An 18497-nucleotide genomic window follows, 5' to 3' on the forward strand; every position below is an offset into this window, starting at 1 on the left:
GAAACATCCTCCCAAAAAGACTCGTACCTGCCTCCCCACAAACAATTCATCCCCCTCCCTTTTGTCCCTTTCCATCTCTAAACTGCTGTGATTACATGAGTGCAGGAGGTCCCTTCTAACCCCAGAACCATGCAAAATTCTGCCAAAATCTTTGTGGGGACATTGCCCTCTCTCATGGCCCGCCCGCCAGGAAGTTGGCTCTTTAAACAAGAAATAAGCTCCAAAAATGTGGTTTTCGTATATTTATTTGACTTTATAAATATTTTTTATAATGGGAAAAAAAGTGAAGATTTCTTTTTTTTCTGATTTCCAACTTTTTGTCACATATTTAACAGGTGAAACAAGGAATGGACCGCTATCTGTGCGCAATGAGGAAGGGAGAAGGAGGAGCAAGTTAAAAGTACAGTGGGGCTCAGAGATTCAAGTGTAACCCACGAGGCGAGGGGTGCTGGGAAAGGTCTTTCGCATTGCCATACATTTTTCTTTGTCGAGGAAGAGAGAGTTGGCCTTGACAGAAACGTCATGTTCCAAACGAGTCTTGGTGAGGACCAGAAGATGCAGGGTATCCTGCGCCTCACACAGTCGCATCTTCAGCGTCTTCAAAGTGTCATCGATGGTGAAAGTTTCATTCACTAGCCTAAGGCGAGGAACAGAGGACAGGGGGTGAGCCAGGCAGGGAAGGGGTGATGGAGAGGGCACTGGCTCAGGCGGGTGATATATTGCAAACAATAAAGGCCATTATCCCTGTGGAGCCTTGAACATCACTGCACCTCCCTGAAATTGAATTAAGCTTCCCCATTTGTAAAACTGGAGGACGGGGATGGAAGGGGGAAGGCAACTTGGCTGGCTTCTCTGAGAAGCCTTTCCATCTCTAAGTCTCTGCTCCTATGAATCTAATACTCTCCATCTCTCAACAAGAGCAAAGGAGAATACAGCTAAGGCTTCTTAAACTTTTTCCACTTATGGCCCTTTGGCATCTGTGACCCCAGGTATGTAGGTACATAAAGTAGATATAAAAACCAAATACAGATAATGTCATAACTTCATGACCACCCACATTCAGTTATGATACCCACTCTGAGGTCATGAGCCACAGTTTAAGAAGCTGGGATATAGACTATATTTGGGGGGAATCTGAGTTAGACGTCCAGGTGAATTTACCCCCTCATGTGTCTCTGTTAGACTGAGATGACTGAGGCTGAGAACTCTCTATCCTTAGAAATCACTGTGGACAGCGCCTCACTTGGAGCCTGAGTGATGACCAAGACTTGCAGGGGTGGGAGGGGATCTAAGATAAGGCACGTGGGTATAAAGCTCAGAATAAGAAAGCACCACCTCTGCTTGGATAACTGCAGGCACTTAACCTCTCAGTGCCCCAGCCTCCGAGCTGTAGGGTAGGTGCTGCCGACCTTGGTAAGGGGAGTTTCCCTATCAGTAGTTTTCTTTTAAACCAATGACATTTCAGGGCAAGTTTCCCCCAAAAAGCAATGGGGCTGAGTCAGATGTCTAAGCATTTTGGCTGAGATGAGGTGAGAGGGGGAATGGCAGGGAGGAGGCCCTGGGACATCCATTCAGAACAAAATGGCCAAAAGCTGGGAGAGAGCAAACTTTAGGACCTGGATAATACACAGAATGGCCAATTCAGCTGATGGATAATCTTGACTCTTTCCACCTCTGTGTGTCCCATGAGGAGACTGGGATGGCATTTCTCTTCCACCCCGCCCTGTTTAGAAGAGTCCCCTAGGAATTCCTGCGCCTTGGAATATAACCCATCAGGAACTCCGGAAGCAGGGACTGTTTCCTACCATCTCCCCTCCTCCCCCAGCCTTGTTTCTGCCCCACCTCCATATCCAAATTATTTCAGAGGCCTGTCAAATGCACCTTTGCAACATACACTGACTACACTGCCATCATTCTAGGCCATCAGCTCATGCCTGGTTATTGTGATTGCTAGCTGCTGGGCCTGACTGCCTTAAATCTCTCCCACACCAATTCATCCTTCAGTCATTAAAGTGATTTTCCTAAAATGCAAGTTTGATCATGTCTCTCACACACACACACCGCTCAATAACCTCCTGTAGCCGCCAGGAACAAATACAAAACGCCCTGTTTGGCATCCAAAGCCCTTCCTAACCTGGCCCCCTCCTTCCTTTCCAGCCTTCTGACACCTTACTCCCAGCATCTTCAATCCAGCATCACTGGCTCCTGACTGCTCCACAAACCAGCCACTCCATCTCTCAGCTCCAGGGATTCTGACCCCAGGACTAAACGCTCTGCCCCCTTCTTTCTACCTACCGACCTCTCTGGCTTCCTTTAAGTCTTATCTGAAAAGCCCAACCCCTTTCAATTCCACCACCCTCCTTCTGTTAATTATTTCCTGTTTATCTAGTATATAGCTTGCCTTGCATATGTTTGTTGGCATGTTGACTGTCTCATTAGATTGCAAGCTCTTGGAAGGCAGGGATAGTCTTTTTGCTTCTTGTACCTTCAGCACTTATTGAAATGAATTCAGTTCTGCAATCCAGTTACAAATTACCCTTCCAGAGAAAGCACTATAGGCACTTGCCAGGTTCCTCTTTACAGCCTCAGTTGAGCTCACTCCTAAGCTTAACTAGATGTCCTTTGCCCATTTCCTTTTGGTCCTACAATTGGAAGCTTCGGAGGGGAGCTCAGCCATAGCAGCATTTCCTTTGGAACAAACAGCACATAAACTGACAAAATGTCTATGAAAAAAACTTCTGGCTGGTCTCCCCCAGGGAATTTGCCTTAACCATCACTGGGACCCCTTTTCTCGATTGCCTGCAGAGTAGTCAGTGCGTTATGCCAAAAAGCAACAAACACAGTGAAGTACAGAAACTGGAACTGAGATCAGGGGTTAATAGAAGCAGCTCAGAGAGAGAAAGGAACTTTTCTCCTATGTGGGCCTGGTTACTTAATCTCAGGAGGCCAAACTGCTGGCCCCATTCCAAACATGTCATGGAAGGAAAGAGACCATCCCAGGTGGAATCAGACACCCATCCAAAAGGGAGCCCTCTCCCTCACGGGCTTTCCAGCTTTCCATCTGGGCAGGTACACACACCACCCCAAATGTCAAGACTTTTCCACTTCCCACTGTTATTAAACCTTTGACAGGAAATAGCAGAAACACTGCTAAGGGTTATCTCTTTAGGCATCATTCCTATCAGGGGAGCACAGAGTATTTTTTTTCAGAAGCTCTCCATGCGGCCTCATTTATTTCTCCGCCCTGTGACTCTCCCCGGTCTCTGACTGTACCACACTGCCTCATTCCTGGCATTCTTGCTCCTGCATCTGCAGTATGAGGAAAAGAAGTACCACGAACCTGATCTGCTGGGATCTGGGAGCTTAAGAGCAGTCCTGAGAAGAACGAGAAAGGCAACTCTGAGATCGGGAGCGTGGAATCTTCATAGGGGATTTCTAGATCGAGTTCTAGACTGAACCCAAAGTTCTGAGCTTTGTCTGCCCCAGTCAGACTCTGATTTAGTACGTGAGACACCTGGAGTCCGGCTCACAGATCATAGATTACAGATGACACATGTGGAGTTGGAGCTGACCCTAGAGGATCCCACTCATTCCATAGATGGGGGATCCCAATGTCAAATACAATTAGTCAATCAAATATTTATCAGGTACCTCCTCTGTACCAGGTTCTGTGCTAAGCCTTAAGAATACAAAGAAAGGCATAAAACAATCCAAGCCCTCAAAGACTCCCCCGTCTGCTGAGGCTATAACCCATAAAAATGCATTTTTACAAGACATAAAAAGAAGCTGAAATGCAGGAGGAAAGGGTCATGTGTAGGGGAATAATGATGTGAAGCCTAGACATATACAACCAAGTGGGAAATGATGAGATGGCTGTCCTGGGGTGCGCTCATTACTGTCCATCCTCTACCCATCTCCAGTCAGAGGGAGGGAAGTACTTCTAGGGGCAGGATGTATCACATGAGTATTACGTGGCAGTGGTGGGGCCTGAACGTAGATCCCATGATTGCCAAAGCATCATTCGTTCCGCTGAACTGCTCTTCACATTACATTTCTGGATCTCAATTTCTCATGTCTCCAAAGAATAGTCTAACCATATAGAAGTCGTAGAAGCTTGATGAAATTAATGGAATATCTTTTAAAGCCACAACAATGTTTGATCCCACATTAGACCAATATGATTTTCTCCATTAATGAAGGAAAAGAGAAAGCTCTAAAAGGCCTAATTTGTAGCTTTCTTTGTCCCCTACCTCCACCTTCCTGCCTTCAATCCCACCCAGTTCTCTCATTCCTTTTTTCAGGTTAGTAGCAGCTTTCTTTCTCTTTCTCTAATAGGAAGGGGGAACACCCATTGGGGAACTATTTAGATTATTTGAAGCACTCACAATTACAAACATGCACATTTTTGTGGGTCTGAAAATTGGCAGCAGAAATCAGAAGTTCAATGGATAGATACTCTGATCTTATTCTGAAGAATCTCACTTTCTAAGGAATTCCCAGGACTTACTACCCTTAAGAAAAGTTGTTGTCTGACTTTGGGTGCCCAGGAACTCTAGAGGTGCTTTTGACTTCCCAGTGCTGGGCCATGCTCCCTCCTCCCATATATAATCCTCTTCCATATAGCCAGTCCTTGCAGCCACCCCCTGCCACTCACTTGCAATGAGGGATATCCCGACAGAGTTCTACATTAGGGCGCCGGGTCCTGTGATGAAGCCTCGTCTGAGCCACCTTCAACGGACACTCCTTGGCCATGATGGCCCTCTCCAAAAGCATGATGGTATTCTCAGTCTGAAAGATTTGCTGCAGTGTCTGGACAAACAACAAAGCCTCATTAGAAGCAGTGGCCTCTCCTCACTTCATCTCTTCTCTTAAATCTCCTTTGCCCCTAATTATGGAGCGTTTAATAAATAAAAATCTCTAGATCTTTTTTTCCACAAGATATTTTACTGTTAAATGGTTTTTTATTTCCAAAATTAATTTTAAAGATTTTATTCATATTCATACACACACACACACACAGAGGTCATTTCTGGATATTACCCATCTCCCCACTAGGTGCCATCGCCATTATCCTCATCTATGTCTTGACACTGGACCCTCATGATGCTGGAGGAGAGAGTGAGGCTAGAGACTGCAAAATTTGCAAAATTCATTTCAATTGGGAGTCAAGACATCACTCTTCTGATGCTTTTGAGATTGAGAAGGGGGACCAAAAGTCCCTGACCGAGGGGTCTCAAAAAATTTGCAGGCTTGGACCCACCTCCTGGTCAAGGAACAAAGTTTATTAAAAGCAACATGATGCTATTACTGAACCTAAGAGAATCCAGTAAAGAGACTGAAGCAAGGAGGTACACTTATTCTGCTTTCAATTGTCAATATGTTAATTCTATGATCCAAAGGTTAGGCTAGGAAGTAATCTCCAGATGATTAAGGGTGGTCTTCAGATAGATTGGGTGTGCTCAGTTTCCTGAGGCAGATTCCAAAGCCACAAGACCAAGGACACATTTAAACAAAAGCCCCAGGGTCAGGGGACCCCAAAACCACATTATATCAATGTTCTAAGTCCCTCTGCAGAATGAAGGACAAACACCTTCTCCTTTCCTTAAATGTTCTTTCACTTCTAACAAAGGATAACCTTTAAGCAAAACCAACTGATACATCACTTTTGGTCTGACCACATATGTACCATTCTACCCCCATAGGCCTCCATCTTTCCAACAAAAGGAGGTTGATACATTTCCTCTTTTCCTTTCTGAGGCTGAGATTAGTCATTATAATCACAGAACCATTGAGTTTTGTTTTATATTTTCTTTTTGTTTCCATTATTGTAATTCCAAAGCTATTTTTGGTATATAGTTAACTAATTTTGACTTATTTTCTCCCCTAAGAACAGTTAGTCCAAACATTTGACTTCTGAGTCATTCTGTAATTTTGAAACAATATCACAACTGATAGGAAGGTAATAATAGAATTATCTTCTGTGACTTTCCAGAGAAAACATATGAGACCCCTTTTCAAGGATGAAATTACATTTCTCTGTGACCTTTATCCACCCAGTAGATCTCTTTGAGATACACTAAGCTTAAATCAAGGTAACAAATATGAAGGGGTTTTTTTTGAAAAGGTAAAAAAATATGTGAAGTATTTAAGTAAGGTTAACTAACAAAATATTCTATTTATATCTATCTACACATCAGGAAATGCTTCATCCTATGATGAAATTCCCTTAGCCTGTTCCACTTCAGATCAATTATATCTACATTTCTGAACTACAACCCTAAATGGTCTCAGATTTTCCATTCCTGATTACAGACTTTGCCCATCTAAAGAGGACTTTTCTTTGTGAGGGCCATGCTGAGGAACTAAGGGAGAAATTAGGAAATTTCCTAGAAACAAACAGCTACTGGGGGGATGTGGGAGAAGGAGCAAAATATTTCCCAACACCATTCCAGGAGATTGATGAATGGAGATTGAAATGATGATTTCCTGAAATTATGCTGTTTAAGATCTAATACAGAGGGTTGCCAGGGAAGAATTGGTCAGACAGAAGCAAGAACTGGCTTTATCAATGAAGAGGAGGAGAGCTGCTGAATTCCAACCCCAAGAGCCAGCACAGAAAGCAAAATTGTATAATTTATCCTCAGTGATCCCTGCTTTTTTCTCTTTTCTCTTTGCCTCTGAACCCTCCCAATAGACTCCCAAGATCTTATCCTAGGAGCTGATTGTATGAGACCCTTAACTTTCTAGCCCGATCCCTATATTTCAATTTCTTTTCTCTCCCCATGCCCATTAAAAATATCCTGTTCTACTGGGAAGCGAATGTAAATTGTTAGCACTACTATCTATCTACCCAGGTTACTTATACCTTCGGAAGCTAATAATTAATGTGCAACAAGAAAATGGGATTTACACACATATATTGTATCTAGGTTATATTGTAACACATGTAAAATGTATGGGATTACCTGCCATGGGGGGAGGAAGTGGAGGGAGGGAGGGGATAATTTGGAAAAATGAATAAAAAAAAAAATATCCTGTTCTAAGTTACACTTAATTGTCCCTATTCTAATCCTTATTTTTCTATTCTATCTCATTTATAAATTGAGTTGGATGAGGGCAGGAGTACTTATCCTGTTGTCTGCAAATAATTGGTTTCCTTGGGAACCCTATAATTTTATACATTTAAAAACATTATTCTTAAAAGGGATCTATGGGCTTCTTCAGATTACCAAGGATTCCATGATACAAAAAAAAGGTTTTATACCCTTAAACTAGACAACCTTTATTGTTCCTTTTAGTTCTATATCTCATACCTAATAGACAACTAAACTTAAGAGTCAGACAGACTCAAATTCAAATCCCCACCCCACACACTGTGTCAAGTCATTGGTCAAATCATTGAAAGGTCCATCACCTCACATTTCTCATCTGTAAAATGAGAGTGTTAGATTCAATGGCGACTAAGATCACCTCTACTTCCAAATACTAAATAACAAAATCTAAATAAGACTATGATACCACGAAAAGATCTGATACAGAGGGGCAGCTAGGTGGTGCAGTGGATAGAGCACCAGCCCTGAATTCAGGAGGACCTGAGTTCAAATCTGGTCTCAGACACTTAACACTTCCTAGCTGTGTGACCCTGGGCAAGTCACTTAACCACGGCCTCAGGGGAAAAAAAAATTTTTTTCCTGACAAAATTTCCATTTTGGAAAATGGAAACAAAGAGAGGTTAGGTAAGCAAATCACACAGGGAGTCAATGACAGAATGAGGATTTGAACCCATCTCTTTTGACTATAGAACCAGTTGCCATTGTATTAGGATGAATAGAGTTGGATTTCAACAGACAAATAAAGGCAAGGAAAAACATTCCTCAATACTTAATTTATTCAGGCTCTTCACCAGAAAACACCCTGATGTTGGGAAAGATTGAAGGCAAAAGAAAAAGGGAATGGCAGAGGATGAGATGGATAGATAGCGTCATAGAAACAAAGAACATGAGTTTGGACAGATTTCAAGAGATAGTGGAGGAAAGAAGGGCGTGGTGTGCTATGGTCCATGGAGTCACAAAGAATTGTCCATGACTGAATGACAACATGAACAGCAGAGCATTCCTCCTTACTCAATAAACTCTCCCAGTACCTATCACCTCCAGAATCAAATATAAAGTCCTCTCATTGGTATTCAAAGTCCTTCAAAACCAGTCTTTCCAGTCTTCTCACACTTTACTTTTCCTCCAAGAACTCTGTGATCCAGAGATAGTGACCTCCTCTCTGTTCCCCACACAAGCCACTCCATCTTTAAACCCCGGGCATTTTCATTGTGTCTCCCAGAACTGGAATATTCTTCTTCTTCACTGCCCCACCTTCTGGTATCCCTGGCTTCTTTCAAGTTCCAGCTAAAATTCTGTCTACAGGAAGCTTCTCTCCAACTTTCTTACGGCTAGCTCCTTCCCTCTGTTATTATCTCCAATTTATTCTGTATTTATCTTGTTTGCAAATACTTGTTTGCATTTTGTTTCCACCTTTAAACTATGAGTTCCTTAAGACCAGGGCTTGCCTTCTAGCTTGCCTTGTAATCCCAACTGTCTGACACATAGTAGGCACTTGATGTTCACTGACTCACTTCCCCTGGAAGAGTAAATGGGTGAGAACACTGTTCCAACAGTCATGAAGGCTGCTAAAGCAGGCGCTATAGAGGGCTTGGAGCTTGGACAGACACTGGAGATGTCACTTCCATCCACTGACTGCATCCAGGGCCAACATCTTGACTGTGTCTTATGAATGCCTCTGGAAGAGAGACTGATGATTTTGCCCAGAACTGCCTCACTTAAATCCAATCACTCACAAGTCATCGTTCATGATGTCATTGGTAGTATGAGGAATAAAAATGGTGAATATGGGATCAGAAAGAGCTGAGTTCTAATCTGGTCTCAATTACCAGCATGTGATTCTGAGCAAGTCACTTCACCTCTGCCTCAATTTCCTTATCTATTAAATGACAATAATAGTAACACCTGCTCCCCAAGGTAATGGTGAAGATCAAATGAGATGCTTGTAAAATGCTTTGGAAAACCTTAAAGTGTGGAAAAAAAAAGTTTTGTAGGGGTGAATGTTGAAAAGTATCTTTGCATGCATTTTGAAAAAGAAAAAGCTATTATTAAAAAAAAGTCTGATTTTAAAAAGAGCTGTCAAGAGTACTACCACTGGGGCAGCTAGTTAGTGTAGTGGATAGAGCACCAGTTCTAAAGTCAGGAGGACCTGAGTTCAGCTCTGGTCTCTGACACGGAACACTTCCTGGCTGTGTGACCCTGGGCAAGTCACTTAACCCCAGCCTCAGGGGGGAAAAAAATAATACCATCTCACCATTGGAAGGAATTAAAAGGTCATCTAGCCTATTTTATATATAGGAAGTTGAGATAGAGGGATTAATTAAGTCAATTATTTGTGAGAACTTGGATGGTGAAATGTGATCAGGAGGAGCCAGAATTGGCTGTGTCTTGGAAATGAGCCTTTTTATGACAAGGTTTCTTGAATGGTGGATTTGGGACAACAATTCATTTCAAGAGTTGTTATGTACTTTGTGTAATTCACTATACTAGATGAAATTATTGGAAGTAATCATAACAATTTAGCATTTGTGAACTTTTAGCTTTATAAAAATGCTTTATTTATACTAAAAAAAAGAGAAAACCTTAAAGTGCTACACAAATGCTAGCTCTCACCATCATCATTATTATTGTGACCCTAGAATAATGAATCAGAACCAATGGGTTGAAATGACAACAAATCAAATTCCAACTCAACACGAGGGAAGAATATTCTAACAATGAGAACTGTTGGGCAGTAGCATTTCCTAACACTGGAGATGTGGGCTATTTGTCAGAAATGACATCAATAGATTTATTAATCAAGAAGAATGGTCTCTTCCAATCCTAAGGTTCTGTGGGCATAGGACAGAGGTTAGGGATGAAATAGACAGTTGGAAGTCATCTATATAGAAATGATAAATGAAGCTGCAGTTGATGAGATTGACAAGTGCGTGTTGCAAGAGAAGAAAAGAGGACCTAGAGGAGGAATACTTACATATCAGGGGTGAGACAAAGAAGAAAGGCTCTTAGAAAAGGAGCAAGATTACTCAGGGGGATGTGAATTTGGCCACTGCTTCTTGCTGTCATTTCATGATGAACCACCGACACTCTCAGACCTATGAGTGCCCCTTTGAGGGGCCTTCAGCTGCTCTCCATAGGAAAGTGAAGAATAATCTCTAACAGTTCAGTGTTGGCCGAAGAACAATGCAAAACTACTGTCCCAGAATCTAGTGGGGGGAGGAGTGGCAGTGATGGGATTAAACAGACCTCTAATTCATCCCAACTTCAGAGAAGGAAGACAGGGAGTCAGGAGGGTGAACTGTTTCCCTTCCCCCACCCATTCATCACATATCTGCCAGATCATAGTCCAGATCCTTTGCAGCTAAGCTAGAGGTGTTTAATGGGAGTGTTTGGGAAGTGGAAGGCACTGAAGATGCTAATTTGGAGTAATGGAAGTCAAGCAAGCACTTAGTAAATGACTCCTATGTGCCAAACACTATCATCAGGGATTGGGGATACCCTCAAGGAGCTTGCATTCTATTGGGAATTTTGGGAAGACAACTTACACAAATATTATCATTCACAAAAGGATACCAAGAAATATGGACAGAAAGGATAGTATTACCTGGGAGAATCAGGAAAGGCTTTATAAAGTAAAAGATGGGGTTGACTCTTTCCAACAATGAGATGATTGATGCCAGTTCCAATAATCTTGTGATGAAGAGAGACAGCTATACGCAGAGAGAGGACTGTGGGAACTGAGTATGGATCACAACGTAGCATTCTCACTCTTTTTGTTGTTCGCTTGCATTTTGTTTTCTTTTTTTATCAGATTTCTCTTGTGCAGCCAGAGAATTGTATAACTATGCTTATACATATTGGATTTAACATATTTTAACATATATTGGATTGCTTACTATCTAGGGAAGGGGATGGAGGAAAGAGGAGAAAATCTGAAAGACAAAGTTATTCAAGGGTCAATGTTGTCAAATTATCCGTGCATATGTTTTGAGAATAAGATTTATTAAAAAAAAAAAAAAAAAAAGATAGGATTGAGCCAAATTTGAAAGAAATTACATATTTTTAGATGCACATGTGAAAAGAGTGGATTACATGCTTGAGAAACGGCTAGTGCAGTCACAACATACAAGATGTTATGAAGAACATCAAGAAAACCAAAGCAGAGCAATATATAAGGTTGAAAAGATATATAAAGTCTTTTAAAAACCAATTAGACACAAAATAGAAAAAAATATATTTATTTCTAATATCAATAGGTAGTCATTAGAGTTTATTGAGTGCCATAGTCAAGAACTGAGCATTAGGAATAGCATGTTGGCACCTGTGCAGAGAATAGATTACAATAGGGTAAGACTTAAGGCAGGAAAGTCATAGGCTATTGCAATCATACAGGCAAGAGGTGATGAAAGCTTGAACTGGGATGAATGCAAGAGAATTTAGGACAATGGGAAGGATAAGATTTGGCAACTTGGATATGCAAGGTGAGAGAGAATGAGTAATAAAGGATAATACCAACATGGATTTCTTGGAAAGATGGTTTTACTCCTGATGAAAATATATAAATTCATAAGAGAGGTGGGCTTTGAGGAAAAGAGCATTGAACCTGCTAAATTGAGAAAACTGATGGGTATCAGTAATGAAAACACCTAAATCTGTCCACATGTCTCTACCCCAACTTAACCTCTGAAGAAGAAAAATATAACTTAAAGAGTGGAATCAGAAATATGGAGTACTCCAATCAAGGCTGAAACCTCCAGTTAATTAAAGAGTTTAGGATCCTGATAGATTCAAGTCTTTTGCCAAGGTTTAGATATGGCAAACAAAATTCAGGAGGCTTAAAGAGGGACTGTGATTTACCCTGAATCACTGTAAGATCCAGGTCCTGGTTCCCAGGTTAATATTCTTTATATAGCACCATTTAAAAATTATTTTCGAGCCTTCCTGAGACATTTTTGAACCTCTCTTTTTTCCTTCATGTCTTCTTTTGCTTACATCCCAGAGCTCCTCTAGCACACTAACCCATGTCTTCCTAGGTTATATATTTGCTTCCTGAAAAATTCAGTTCTGGATCCCAGGTATTACTTATCTTAGTGAGATAGCTAACAAGACTAGGGACCTAACCTTTGGTTACTTTTCATTACTTTCCAAATCACTTACCACTAACCTCAATTTAAAGCCCTTCAGCCTCTTTGGCTTCCTGGATTTGTTGATTCATTACAAGAGAGTTCTAATTTGTCTTTTTTTTCCCCTTCCCCATAGTAACTTAATGCAGAGTCTGACATACTAAATCCAATAAAATTAAATAAAAAAATTATTAAATACTTTTTAGTATATAAAGCATTGAGAAAACAAAAGACAAAAAAAGATAGTTCTTTTCTTCAGGAACCTTACATTCTCTCCCAAGATATATGTTATACACATAGATAAGTAAATATAAAGTATTTTTGGAGAGAGAAAACACTACACCAAAACTGGGAGTATTAGAGCAGGTTCCATGGAAAAGATGGCACCTGAGTTAGTTAGGTCTTGAAGGAAGAAGTCTAAGAGCTTTTCTCTCTTAACCCTTATGTAAAAAATACATACTGCAGGTCATCACAATGAGTTAGAAAATCTTCTGGTGGTCTGATTTATTTACAAAAGAAAAGAAAATCTCAATTTAGAACAATACTTCTAGGTAAAATAATTATGGGAATTAGATACTATTATTATCCTTATTTTACAATAAGGAAACTGAGGCAAACAGGGTTAAATGACTCACCCATAGTCACACAGCTAGTAAGTATTTGAGGCAATATTTGAATTCAAGTCTTTCTGATTCCAGATTTAGCACTTTATTGACCCTACTACTTAGCTGCCACGAAATTAATGGAATTAAATAATTACATTAATGTAATATTTCTCTTGAGGACAATGGTATTTAAGAATGTCATCTGAAGAGAACAGATTTTAATGCAAAGGAAATTTGGGGTCCTGGAAAAGTTATGTGGAATAGTTTTTTGGGGGGGATTCGAAAGATAGTTGCTGAGTTTCCTTTACCCTCCCTCTTGCATGAACCAGGCTGAACCCACGCCACTTGGGGTACAGCCTATTGGTTAAAAATTTCTCAGGCAAGAATGCCCATATCAAAGATGCTGGGTGGACTGACAAATACTCAATGGGCACACCCTCACATTCCCCATGGAGTTTCCCTGGAAACAACTCTAGGTGAGGGGAGAAGGCACGAGGCTCGATCAAAGTACCACAGCCCTAATATAGAAGAAATATGCATCTCTCTGTGCGCTGTTGTCCAGTGTTTCTTTCGGCAATGGGAGAGCAAACCCTTGGCTGGGACACCAAAGTGTTCCCCATCTGGAATAAAGAAAAGTGGTATTGACATTTTGGGGGAAAGCATCCTTGGTGAAGTGCTGCTAAGGGCAGAGCCTGTGATAAGACTAGATTTGCTTTTCTCCACAGACATGGGCAGGGCCACCTGGGGAAACTCAGAAAGCTCCAATCCTAATAACTGGGGGAAGGGTGGCACAGCACTGGACCCTGAGCACCTGAAATAGTGCCATTATCAGCGGCTCCTTTTCTTTTTTCCCCTTCTCTCTTTTCTTAATTCAATAATCTTACTAAAATATTTATTAAACACTTACTATATGCCAGGCACCATGCTGTGTACACAGAAATAGAAAACATACACACAGAGTAAATGTGAGGTAATTTGCAGGGGAAGGACTGTATGGGGGGTAAGTTAAGAATGGGGAGCAGGTGACTAACTTTTTTTCTTTCCCTTCTCTGTCTCTTTTTTTGGATTAGCCTACCCAGCCTCAGGTTTGCTCCTGACACACTCAATTTATGATTGTTCAGGCCCCTCAGACTGAGGGGTAAATAGGTTAGTGTTCTCATTGGCTGGAGTTTTCCAGCCTCGGCACTCCAGAATAATGCAGACAAGATGTTCCACTGGGAAATATGGAACTAAGGAAATGGCATTAATTCACTCATTGGAGCCAGCCCTACAAATAAGACTTTAAAGTTTCCAAAGCATGGAACCCGATCGATCCCAACAACCTTTATGAAATATCACAGCACTTTGTCTGCTTCTTGTATTAATTATATTTACCCCACCAAACTGTAAGCTCAGCACAAATGCAGCTAACAAATGGTAAGAAAAGAAACATGATCATCTCTATTAAAGAACTGATAAAACAGAGGCTCAAAGAATCCAATCGACTCTCCTAGGTTTGCACAGCAACTAATTATGGAGCTGGCTGTAGACCCAGGTTTCTTGCTCCCCTTCGATTACACTGGGGTGACACTACATTAAGATGCTCTCTTGGCTTGGATGACTCACTTTCAGACCTGGGCACACTAAACAAGTCAACTCCAGGGGGTGTTGCCATGGCACACATACCACTGATAATCAGCTTCACTCCACCTTTTCACACTTTCTCCTTCCCCCCAACACTTGTCAGCTTATTTGTTGCTCTTAACAATAAATACTATGATTCAGTCCCTGGAAGTCCCTGGAATGCTACTCCCAAGAGCTTGCCACAGGCCTGATGCAAGGGCTATTCACTGATAATGGGCAGGATAGGGAGGCCTGAGAGAAGAGAGCAGCATTTGATCTTGACTTGAAGCAGTTAAGAGTTAGCTCATTTAATCCCAATTGCTTTGCCAAAAAAATAAAAAAAATAAAAAACTTAAAAAAAAAAAAGAATTGCACGTTTAAAAATAGAGTTCAAACACAGTTAGCACAAAAATTCAAACTGCAGTCTGGCCAACCTTAAGTTTTGATTTTGACAAAACAAACCCTTAGCAGAAGCCTTCCCTCCAGGTCTTTTGAGTCCAGAAGGTTTGAGTTGTGAGGGTAGGAGAACTGTGACAACTTCCAGAACTTGGTTCTTCAACTGGGACTGAAAAGACATCTATATTCTTGAAGTTTTGATGGCAACAGTAGCAACAATAAAATTCTCATAGGGAATTCTCATGAGATTTAGAACCAGGAGAGCACACAGAATAAGAGATTTGGAGCTGGAAGAATCATTAGAGGTCATATTCAATATTCTCATTTTACAGAAGGAAACTGAAATCAGAGAGATGAAGAGTCACAAAGATTTCTAATAGAACAGCCAGGACTCCAAAAGTACAGCCAGGGTATCTGGCTTTTCTCATCCTGTCAGGCTAAGGTGACACTACACACCTGGCACTGTTCTCAGTGCTAGGTGATTTAAAGATCATTAGGACACAGACCCTGCCCTCACAGAGCTTACAATCTAACAGGGGAAAGAACAAGTTTTAAATCCTGTATCAAAATGGATTAGTTTGTGTGACCCTGCGTAATAAAGATAATATTATTAGTAATAACAGCTAGCATTTTATTTAGCATATTATTTCATTACCTTGTTACAACCACCCTGGAAGGTAATTACCATTTATTTTTCCTGCTTTATAGATGAGGAAACTGAGCATATAACAAGTCACTTTTTCCCCCCCAATTACATGTAAAGATAGTCTTCAACATCCATCCAAGATTGAGTTCCAAGTTTTTCTCCCTCTTTCCCAAGACAGCAATCTGATATAGACTATACGTGTAGAGTCATGTTGAATATATTTCCATATTAGTCATGTTGTGAAAGAAAAATAGGAACAAAAGAGAAAAACTTTGAGGAAGAAAAAACAAAATAACAAAGTTTTTACAAAGTGAAAATAGTATGCTTTGCCCTTCATTCATACTCCATAGTCCTTTCTTTGGATGGGGATGCCATTTTCCAACAAGTCTTTTGGAATTGTCTTGGATCAATGTATTGCTGAGAAGAACTCGGTCTATCATAGTTGATTCATTGCACAATCTTCTTGTTATTGTGTACAATGTTCTCTTGGTTCTGTGCACTTAACTCGGCAACAATGTATATATAAGTCTTTCCAGGTTTTCCTGAAATCTGCCTGCTAATTGTTTCTCATAAAAATACATTCATATACTTCAACTTGTTAAGCCATTCCCAAATTGGTAAGACATCCCCTCTATTTTCCAGCAGAAAAGAGTTGCTAGAAAAATGCTATGAAAAATATAAATAGGGAAAGATCAACTGACATCAATTAACAAATTTTAATTTGGAGCTTATTTTAATTTTAGCACTATGTTGTACACTATGGAACTTATAAATTAGTATGAATTTTGATGATGATGAAATTGAAACTATTTCCACTCATATGAAAGAGTGTTCCAAATCACTATTGATCAGAGAAATGCCAATTAAGACAACTCTGAGGTATCATTACACACCTGTCAGATTGGCTAAGATGACAGGAACTAATAATGATGAATGTTGGAGGGGATGTGGGAAAACTGGCACACTGATGCATTGTTGGTGGAGTTGTGAAAGAATCCAACCATTCTGGAGAGCAATCTGGAATTATCCCCAAAAAGTTATCAAAATGTGCATACCCTTTGACCCAGCCATACTACTACTGGGCTTATATCCCAAGGAAATACTAAAGAAGGGAAAGGGACCTGTATGTGCCAAAATGTTTGTGGCAGCTCTTTTTGTAGTGGCTAGAAACTGGAAAATGAACGGATGCCCATCAATTGGAGAATGGTTGGGTAAATTATGGTATATGAAGGTTATGGAATATTATTGCTCTGTAAGAAATGACCAACAGGAGGAATACAGAGAGGCTTGGAGAGACTTACATCAACTGATGCTGAGTGAAACGAGCAGAACCAGAAGATCATTATACACTTCAACAACGATACTGTATGAGGATATATTCTGATAGAAGTGGATATCTTCAACATAGAGAAGAGCTAATCCAGTTCCAATTGATCAACGATGGACAGAATCAGCTACATCCAGAGAAGGAACACTGGGAAATGAGTGTAAACTGTGAGCACTGTTTTCTTTTGTTTTGTTTTGTTTTTCTTCCCAGATTATTTTTAGCTTCCGAATACAATTCTTCCTTTGCAACAACAACAACAACAAAATTCGGTTCTGCACATATATATTGTACCTAGGATATACTTAATAAGATGTTTAATATGTATGGGAATGCCTGACACCTAGGGGAGGGGGTGGAGGGAAGGAGGGGAAAAATTTGGAACAGAAGGGAGTACAAGGGATAATGTTGTAAAAAAAAAAATTACCTATGAATATGTACTGTCAAAGAAAATGTTATAATTATAAAAATTAATAAAAAATAAAAATAAATAAAAATAAATAAATTAGTATGAGACACATCAAGAAACTCACAATCTAATTATGAACAGAGGTGACTGGGAATATGAGGCAATACAGGATAATGGTAAAACAAAAGGTGCAAACAACAAGTATGAAAGGAGTTCAGAGAGAGCTTACTTCCAACAAAAATGGTCAGGGGAAGCTTCACATAGCAATAGTGTGCATTTATATCCCTCATTTGATCTTCACAAAACCTTAGGAGGTTAGTGCTGCTGTTATCCCTATTGTACAAGAGAGAACTCAAACAGGCAGAGATGTAGCTTTCCCAGAGTCACATAGCTTGTAAGTGGTCTGAGATTAGATTTGAACTCAGACTCCTGATTCTAGGGCTAGTAGCACCTAGATTCATGGAGAATAAATATTGAGCTGGCCATGAAAATTAGAGAGGATTTCAATAAGTGAGGAGAAGGGAACAATTTGTAAGCAAAAGAAATAGGAACAGCACAGGAGCAGGAACGGCAAAATATAAAGTATGCTATCAGGATAGTCAGTGAACTAGTTTGTTTAGGGGAATGGGGGAGTTCTAAAGTTGAAAAGATAAGTTGTAGCTAGACTGAAGACGACCTTTGAAACCAGACTGGATTTGGGGGCAGTGAAGTGGTACAATGGATAGAGTGCTGGCTCATCTTCCTGCACTCAAACTGAGCAAGTCACTTAACCCTCTTTGCCTCAGTTTCCTCATCTGCAAAATGAGCTGAAGAAGTGGCAAATAATTCCAGTATCTCTGCCAAGAAAACCCCAAATGGGGTCATCAAGGATTGGACAGGACTGAACAGCCACAAGAAGGATTTGGGGGTTGTCTTAGTTAGAGACATTATTATTAGGATGGAAGGAGAATTGGATTTGAATCAAAAGTATAACACTCCTTTGTGCACAGAAACCAGATTAAATTGTTAAATGAGGAAAAATTAAATGAAATTATAATTAAATAAAAATATAATAAAACAGATAATGCTATCAACATATGGTAGCAGAGATCTTGAATTTGACACTACTGAAAGACCTGGCTTCGAATGCCAGCCTTCTCCTTACTACCTCTTCTGATCTTAGATAAATTATTTCACCCTTCGGGGCCTCAGTTTCCTTTTCTGTAAAAATGAAGGGATGAGACTAGATGAGTCCTTTCTTAGATCAATGATCGCGACTTCCTCCCAGCCTTGGGGGAGGG

The 18497-nt window shown here is 40.4% G+C and overlaps 1 protein-coding gene across 1 annotated transcript in view; it reads right to left on the reverse strand.

Moving 5' to 3' along the window:
• Positions 1 to 227: 227 nt before the first annotated feature.
• Positions 228 to 18497, reverse strand: part of TEKT5 (tektin 5) — a 65793-nt gene continuing 47523 nt past the window's right edge. Inside the window, exons 6-7 of the mRNA XM_074280537.1 lie at positions 4655 to 4809; positions 228 to 637 (exon numbers count right to left, since the gene is read on the reverse strand). Of these exons, the coding sequence (XP_074136638.1) occupies positions 421 to 637; positions 4655 to 4809 (372 nt within the window). The 3' untranslated portion in view covers positions 228 to 420. The remainder of the gene's footprint in view (positions 638 to 4654; positions 4810 to 18497) is intronic.

Source organism: Sminthopsis crassicaudata, chromosome 1, assembly GCF_048593235.1.
Source record: "Sminthopsis crassicaudata isolate SCR6 chromosome 1, ASM4859323v1, whole genome shotgun sequence".
Classification (NCBI taxonomy): domain Eukaryota; kingdom Metazoa; phylum Chordata; class Mammalia; order Dasyuromorphia; family Dasyuridae; genus Sminthopsis; species Sminthopsis crassicaudata.